The following is a 9,090-nucleotide window of genomic DNA, read 5'->3' on the forward strand; positions in this document are numbered from 1 at the left end:
CATACTCAATAGCAAAACACAACAAAGATAGGTAACGCAAAGTGAAAAGAGAAAACTGAAGGTCACAATTCCTTTAATATTTAACTTGTCATTCTATTCTTCAAGCATAACAATGATGGCTACTTCAACAACAAAAATAACAGCTCCACCACCATGCAATAACAAGAACGAAATCATTAAAACAACTCGTGCAGAAGGAGAGATTTAAGCCGAGGTATTCACGAAATAATATCCGAGGAATGACTATGGTGCCTTCTGGTGACTTCTAAAACCATATTGCAAAACTTTCTACAAATTTGTAAGAGATATGCTAAGATCGTAATGATCTGTGAAAATAATAATAATAATACTGATATATCAAGAATAAAAAAAACTCGCATATACATATGAATGACCAACAATGACACTGTGGGCTGGCACGAATCGAACATAATATTCAACGGATTGAATCAATTAACTGTACTCATTGCTGGAGATAACTGCAAAATACCCATACATTTATAAATATATATATATATATATCTATATGTATATATATATATATATATATACACACACACATATATATATATATATATATATATATATATATATATATAGATAGATATATATTTCTCTGTGATAAAAATAACGATATAGGCATATTTATATATACTGTGCTATGCACTGCGCAAAATTACCGAACAGATAGCAAGGGATTATTAATTACAACTTTCACGACGCATGGATTCCAATTTAATCCGTTTTAAAACTCAAATTTGACAACTTTTCAATTTAGAAAGTCATTTCAGACGGGGAAAACCGCAGCGTAGCGATATCTTGAATGGTTAACCGACCTTGGTATGACCCGGCCGGGGATCGGACCCCGAATCTCCCGATTGCAAACTAGCCTCTTTGCATTTAACTTCCACCGCCTTTATCAACTCGGCCACAGCACCGGTAAAATTATAATTATTGAGTAAATGTCTCATATTGGAGCAATTAAAACTAGATTAAATTATAGTACAAATACATTTGATTATATCATTTTAATGAAAAAGATATAAGAAGTTAATAACATATATTTAAGCAAAAGCAGCGTCCATAAATCAGGACTTCTAATTAAAAAAGAAGACGAAATGTTGAACGATAACGAATGTCATTTATGGAGCTAAAAACCAGAGAAGAAACAGCTGTATGTAGACTAAATGTTATAACACAAAAGTTCAAAGTCTCCAACTATTTTTGCTCTACAGGTACAAGGTTAAATGATAGGAAATTAGGATTTAGGTATGGTTAGCCGTGGTGAAATCAATAACCTATAACTTGCCTTTTTGGACATTGTGATAGGACCGCCCCCAGGGACACAAAATTACTGTACTCAACTTTTCCCCAACTCAGAATTTCAGCTACGGACCTGCTTTGCGGTGACCCGTTCGCGGTTTCATTTTTCGCACCGAACACAAGTTATTACATTGTGTACTGGTTAAAAATGATGATGATTTCCAATTAAAGCCTTCTTTTGTTTTCCCTGGTTATCTTGTTATTTGGGTTATTTATTTATCATGTGAGTGTACTTAATTATCAATTGACTGCATTTATTTATCATGTCACTATATTTACTTCTCATGTGGACTGTTTATGTTACCTTCACAACGTTAGCTTTCTTATGTAATCACATACAGGGGTGGGAGCCGGAGGGGCGAATGTTTCTTTCCCAAACTGAACTGACACTGAATTTATTTCCTCGATTCTAATTGGGTCTCAGCGAGCACGTGATATACTTTAGTATTCAACATGGATCCCTCCATACTCTGTCGATATCAGTATGATCAACACGAACAAATTCAACATATTCACATAAACAACTTTCCAGAACTTTTGGTAGGTATATATAAACGAAAGTATAAAGTGTTCTTAACACAATGAAGCAACTATTCCCAACTACTGCGCCCATTATAGGCAGTCCTCGATCGTTTGTTTACTCGATTGACCCCGCTCTACACAACAAATGTAATGTAGCCTATTGTACTGTGTATAGTGTACAACACAATAAAACAGTGCATTTGTAATTGTATACATGTAGCCTATGTACATATGAACGAGGTGTTTGTGTACATTCGGAGTTAGTTATAATCATAAGTTAAAAATGTATTCAGTCAATGAATCATATCAGGCCTAATCGAATATGCAGTGGCCACGAAGACGGCGAGCGACTGTGCAAGCCAGTGCGTGTACACAAAAAGGCATTTGACGATATGTCTGTGTCTAAGTTTGACTGGTTAACTAGTTGTATATAGCCTTATAACCTATACGTACGGAAACCTATTGGCTCGCTGAGAGCCAATCAGAATCGAGGAAATAATTTCAGTGTCAGTTCAGTTTGGGAAAAAAATATTCGCAGCCAGGGGGATGGGCCCCCAACTTTTTCCAAAATAGCAAATTTGCCCTTCTGGCAAATAAAATGTGCCCCCGAGTTGATGAAGAACTGTCTTTTGGGTATCTTAATCATTTTTTAATTTGATATTTTATTTAATTATTTATCCATGGTCTGTAGGCCTTCATGCTATTTTTAATATGGTATCCCATGTCTTTTTGTAGCACGGTTAACAATAAATAATCTCAATAAATAAATAAAAAATCAATGTTGCAGCGCACCATAATGGTATTGATAGCTTTCTAACACATCATATGTATTTAAGTGATAAAGCCGGTGTGTATCGGTTTATAGCATAACGAGTGGTGGCTCTGGGAAGCGAAAGGGCCCCCATGATGTTGAGCCCCCCCCCCCACACTTTTTGGAAGCTTCCTACCCCCTGTGCACATATTATTATCTCAAATTAAAGCTACTCTGTCCAAATCATGGAATGCAAACTGGGTATCTTAACTCAGTTGAACGCTACTAAATATCTACATGTTCAAAGAAGCTGTTATCAAATCACCTTGGTGAGAACAAGTGATAGTATAGATTTTGTCAGCATTTTCCATGGCGATATCTGGCAAAGATAGTGGGTCGTCGATCCGGTACTCTATAATGGTACCTTTGCGATTGTCTTGGTCTCGCCATAGGGCGAATAGTGAACCTTTGCCATTACAACAGATACTAGTCGGATGGCTTACCTCAGCAAATCCAGAGGGAGGATTTATAGCTCTGTTTTTCTGGAGTAATTCTTCTGACTCTAATCCAGTACAACAGATAATGTTTCCATTACGACTTTCATCTTCTGTATGTGCAATGAATAGAGCATCATTTAGAGTGGCCACATCAAAATATCTTCCACCAGGAAATAAGACTGCTTCAGATTGCAGAGGCTTCATTCCAAATTCATTACCAGCCACGGAAATGAGAACTACCTCGCATACGTTATTTACGGCAATAAATTGATCCTGTCTGTGAGCTTCTGCACAAATGATACTGGTCTCGACTAACGGGTGCTCTAAATTCATGCGGCCATTGTGGTCAAACATGAGGAGAAGCTTTTGAAAGAGCATGCACCAACCGTTAAAGTTGGACAACGTCATAATTGCTACGACGGCGTTAGCTCTTCTTGATGACATCTTAGAACTTAGAAGTTGTCGGCGGCGTCTTGTATCACTGGTAGTGAAGACTCTCATATCAGTTTTATCCTCATCTTCGGTAGCTATCGATATGAAGTCCTGATTCACGTGCAACCTCATCGCTTTCAATGAAGCGTACCCTTTTTCTTGTTTTAGTGTCAGTTGCAAGCTATAAGACTGCTCTCTTGACTTTGCCGATGTTGAAAGAGATGACATGCGTTGCCGGATGGAAGTCACGGGGACTTTCGTTGGTGCCGATGTAGTTCGACTTCGAATAGAGGACCCCGTAGCCAAAACATACCCTCTGTTGCGTAGATCTTTCTTCCAGTGTTGCACAGTGACTTCAACTATGTTAGGATAGTCTTTTTCTTGAGTGATGAACGGACAGGTAGTTCTCGCTGAAACAGAGACGGGAAGCTCGAGGGAAGTATCAGTTGAATTTGGAGGATTATTGACCAGGGGAGTCTCACTCAATCGAGATGACAGTTCTTTGGGACCGTATTCCGCTAGCTGAGCCTCAACTGCGTTCAAACATTCTTGTCTGACGATACGGTTGCATTTCTTATGGCGAGGTACACTACTTATGACCCCGTCTGGATCCAGAGATTCTAGAATGCCATCGCTGGAATGTTCTGGACTGAATTGCTTACCTAACTCGTAGACGTCCGACGGAAGAACCCGCAACAAGGATTCCGACGTTGGCGGTTCTTGATTGATGCTTCCCCATAGCCAAGATTTTATCATCGATGGGTCGTCGGCTTTCTCAGTGTTCCTACGAAGCCTCTTAAATTTCTCTTCGTAAGTTCGCTCGACTTGCTTTAACAATGTTGCCTTGCGTGCTTCAAGAGTATCTCTGACTCCTTGTAGTAGATTCAATGAAACTTGTTCGATATTTGCCTTTATTTCCTCTTTCTGTTCTTCCAGTAACTTTTCCACTTCTCTTTCTTCTTGTTTCTTCTTCTCCTGTCTAGTTGACATCAGGTCAACGAGTTTATCAATGATGTCATCTGTAACACCATTGACTTTCATGAGAGGTATACGTTCCATCATCTGTTCAGCCATATAAGCGCCGGGTAAAAATTCCGCTTTTAATCTGGGAGTAGGTGCCGCTCGACAAGTAGGGCACGATTTCAGAAATTTGTTTGGCTGGTTATCCTCCTCCTTCCTAAGGCATTGCAGACAGAAGACATGGCCGCATGGTAAAACTTTCGGTGACTTCAGAATGTCCAAACAGATCGGACACTGAAACAATTCATCTATGCTGTCCGACCTACTGACTTTGGTAAACTTCGCCATGACGGTTGAATTAGGATACGTAATAGCTATCTATTGCGTCTGAAAAAGCAAAAACATAAAAGAGAAAATAAATATTCATCAAGATTGACTCAGTGGATTGTAAAATCTATTTTCAAGGCGTCGAAAATGCTCCTGAGCCTGTTAAAGGAGCGTTCGCATTGCGTGTTGCTGAGGTAGCAACGGTTGTTGCATGACACTAAACACCCCTACGATTATTAATGATGCTACGATTGATGTTCATGCCACTGTGTTTGTGTACTGCTAGTTCTTTGGGTTCCTATATGCTCAGGAGCATTTGTCGTCGCTTGAAAATAGATTTTACAATCCACTGAGTCTATCTATCTGTCTATCGATCGATGTATCTATCTGTCTATCCGTCTTATCTATCTATCTGTATGTCCGTCCCATCTATCTATCTTTCTATCTGTCTGTTCTATATCGATCTATCTGTATATCCGTCTATCTATCAACTATATATCTATCTGTCTTTGTGTATATCTGTCTGTCCGTCTAACTGTCTGGTATGTCTATATCTGTCTGGTCTATCTGCATGTCTGTCTGTGTTCTATCTATCTATCAATCATTCTGACTGGTCAGCCTGTCCGTCTGTATGTCCGTCTATCTATCAATCGTTCCATCTGTCTGTCTATTTATCTGTCTGTCTGTCTATCTATCTATCTATCTATAGTTACGTATCTGGTTTACCACTAGGATTGGTCATTGACATATGCTTGTTCTTCACAAATCATAGATAGAGTGGTTCTTATGACCATACAATTGGTCTTAATTAATGTATAATGGGATTGCACGGGTTGAGAGATCGGGTGCTCTTGCTGATTTTCGTGCAAAGCTCCTGCAGGGTTCTATCTTGGGTGGCTAAACGCTATATCCTCTTATGTGCTTAAAAACAGAATGGTTCTCATAAAGCCACCGTTCTATTTTGTTTTGGTTCAGATTTTGATGAAATAATTTTGTAACCTCACCTGCGAGACCCCTGACTCCGCACTACCAAATTTGTGATGGCAAGAGTTAATGAACAGCACAGTAAAACTTGTGATGAACAACAACCTTTGCTCCCATCATTTATATCTATAGGGTCTCACAAGTATCGCTGGGTATTGGCGCAAACGACTTACAATATTTAGTATTAATTTACATAAACAAAACAAACAAGAAAAGAGAACGGTGGACTATACTACAACTTAGTTCATAAGTTCATCTTTGGAGCTCAACGTGCCCAGCAACGTTCTATGCTATCGAAAACAAAGCGCATAAAATGTAATTGTGTATGATATGCTCGAAATATAGCGTGTGTGTATGGCAAGCCATGTGGGACAAACACCGCATAATATATCCGCGTATTAATTCGAATATATACGCGTATTAATTGAATATACATGTGTTGTACATGCGTATAGTTTCGATTTTTGAAGCGATCTCGCGAGCCCGCCAAAATATTCATCGGTGATATATGTACACAGCAAGAGCGGAAATGTGTTTTCGTGTACATTCGAATTAATCCGTGCATAAATTGGATTTAATCCCCATATATATTCTATTTAATACGTGTCTATATTCGAATTAATACGTGTATATATTCGAAGAATTAATATGCGGATATATTTAAGCCATATGATTGGCTAATAATAAAATCGTATATATTCCAATTAATACGTTGACATATTGTGCGGTGTTTGTCCCACATGGCTTGCCATATGTGTGTGAGTTCCTCAGAACAGCGTGCGGACTATCGACGCTTGAAAAATAGGGGTAGTTGTTCACGGTAAATTACCATTTTGGAATTGACCTTCGTCAGCAATACTTGGAAGTGGAATGAAATGTACAAAATGAAAGTATGACGCTAGATAAGTGTGAGTGCCATTGATGGAAATATTACTAAAAAATGAAGGCTTGACAGGAAGCGGATTAAGTAGCAAATGATCCGCTTTTCCTGATTCTTTGCTCCTTAATCCGCTTCCTGTATATTGTCATGGTTATTTATTACTATTTCCATACTTTATATATGTATATATATATATATATATATATATATATATATTTATATAGCTATCAAAACAAGATCTAAAACAACACTGCAGGGTTTTGTAGTGCTACTGTGGCCCAAATGAGAGGTTGAAAATTGGAACATTTTATCTACAAATTTGCCATTTAAAATTCTATCGAATTTCACTTATACTATATCTCAAATTGCTTCGCGAATTAACAGCTTCATAAAATCAAAATTTGAAATTATTTGTCGAAACTTCGGCTTTATAACTTCAACTATTTTAATCTTCTAATTTCGACAATTTAAAAAAAAAAAATCGACTTTCGTTGACTGCCTGTTCCCATGTAGTGGTAGATCCTATAAGAGAAGTATTTACATTTTAGCCGTGAAAGGTTTATTCTTTTGGCATATTTGGCTATGGAAAGTAGAGCTGTAATGTAAGGTCTACACGCAAGTTTGTGACCATAACTACTATTATTTGTGTGTGGAGGTGGGTTGGGGGGAGGGGGTTGAAAATGGAAGGGGTGTAAGGTTTACACCTCCACTTACATCCAGCTGGACCTACGACTGCTGTGAGTGTAATCTTATAGTTCAACCTGGCCTTGAATAGACTCCTTTTTGTGTGTGTGTACAACAGAGGTGTTGGCGTTTCTGTTATAGCTCGAACAGTTGTCTCTGAGCTTCCAACAAATTCATCGTCGGTATCACTCCGCCAAAAACAAAGGGAATAGCTTATATGTTACTTTCAGGGCGAACCCGACACGGTAAGCAATGTAATGTCTGGAAATTGTTGAGGGACTCAGCTGAATGATGTATATGTCTCTAAAATCATACAACTTGAAACTGAATAACATTTGACAGCATATGTTGTCATACCTTGGGGTACACGTTGTCAGCCTTCCGACACGTTTTCAGTCCGAAAATAAAATACACGTTTTTAGTCCGAAAAAACGAGTTTTCAGTCCGACACGTTTTCAGTCCGAAACTAAAATACACGTTCTCAGTCCGAAAAACGAGTTTTCAGTCCGACACGTTTTCAGTCCGAAAATAAAATACACGTTTTCAGTCCGAAAATAAAATACACGTTTTCAGTCCGAAAATAAAATACACGTTTTCAGTCCGAAAATAAAATACACGTTTTCAGTCCGAAAAAAACGAGTTTTCAGTCCGACACGTTCTCAGTCCGAAAATAAAAGCCACGTTCTCATAAAATCCACGTTCTCAGTCGGAGCTTAAATATATTCTGTTAATTATATATATAGGCCTATATATTATTAAATTATCATATATATATATATATATATGAAATGTAGAAAATGAGACTTCAACAAGCACAGTAAGAAAGTATACAAAGTTGTATGTTCCAATATTTCGCCGGTTAAGGCTTTATCGAGGAATGAGGTGCAACTACCGACTCCGTGTATATAAGTAAAAAACTTTAAAACCAATTCCCCTGAGCTGAAACGCACCAGCGAACAAACTGTATTCGGAGCGCACAGACGGACCAGCAAGATGTGAAAAGCTTAAATATCCAATTGACGTCCAGCACAGCCATTCATTAAGTTATTACTGGCTTTAATGGTAAGGGCTTCGATTATTTTTCTTTCACTGATATTGGGTAGGTTGTGATGTAGGATTTGCCAATTGAGTATTTTCTCCAGATTTCGGATTTATATTGTGAGTTTGTAAATGAGTGTATATGGTCTGTTTAGTCATACGTAGATGTTCTTTTATTCTCGTTCCAATGGTGCATCCCGTTTCGCCGATGTATGTAGACGAGCAAAGATTGCATTTAATCTTGTAGACACAGTTTTTGGCTAAACAGATATTCTTCTTTACAGCGATTTCGCAGGTGTCACAGTTGGGTGGGCAACCCTGTTTGTCACGTGGCGCGGAAAACAAACTCGCTGATGGATTACCTGTCATGAAATGTGTTCTCAGATTTGTAATGCCCGATCTGCTGATTGTTGCCAGGGTCTGCCGTTTTATGTTCTCGTTCACAAATGGTACTTTTAGGTAAATTCTTTGATCTTCAGATGGTCTAGTAGGGGTGATTATTGTGTGTTTCATGGTTGAGTTCACGAATATTTTAGGATATCCGTTTCTTATGAAGTTAGTTTTTACTTGTTTAAGAGATAGTTTAGTTGAGGGTTTGTCTGTGGACCTGTGAAAGAAAAATAATCGAAGCCCTTAACATTAAAGCCAGTAATAACTTAATGAATGGCTGTGCTGGACGTCAATTGGATATT

At 38.1% G+C, this 9,090-nt stretch overlaps 1 protein-coding gene across 1 annotated transcript in view; it reads right to left on the reverse strand.

The window, feature by feature from the left end:
- Positions 1-56: 56 nt before the first annotated feature.
- LOC139967345 (uncharacterized) overlaps positions 57-9,090 on the reverse strand; it is a 13,173-nt gene continuing 4,139 nt past the window's right edge. The window contains exon 2 of the mRNA XM_071971036.1: positions 57-4,872. Within this exon, the coding sequence (XP_071827137.1) occupies positions 2,890-4,833 (1,944 nt within the window). The 5' untranslated portion in view covers positions 4,834-4,872 and the 3' untranslated portion in view covers positions 57-2,889. The remainder of the gene's footprint in view (positions 4,873-9,090) is intronic.

This window comes from Apostichopus japonicus, chromosome 5, assembly GCF_037975245.1.
Source record: "Apostichopus japonicus isolate 1M-3 chromosome 5, ASM3797524v1, whole genome shotgun sequence".
NCBI lineage: Eukaryota > Metazoa > Echinodermata > Holothuroidea > Aspidochirotida > Stichopodidae > Apostichopus > Apostichopus japonicus.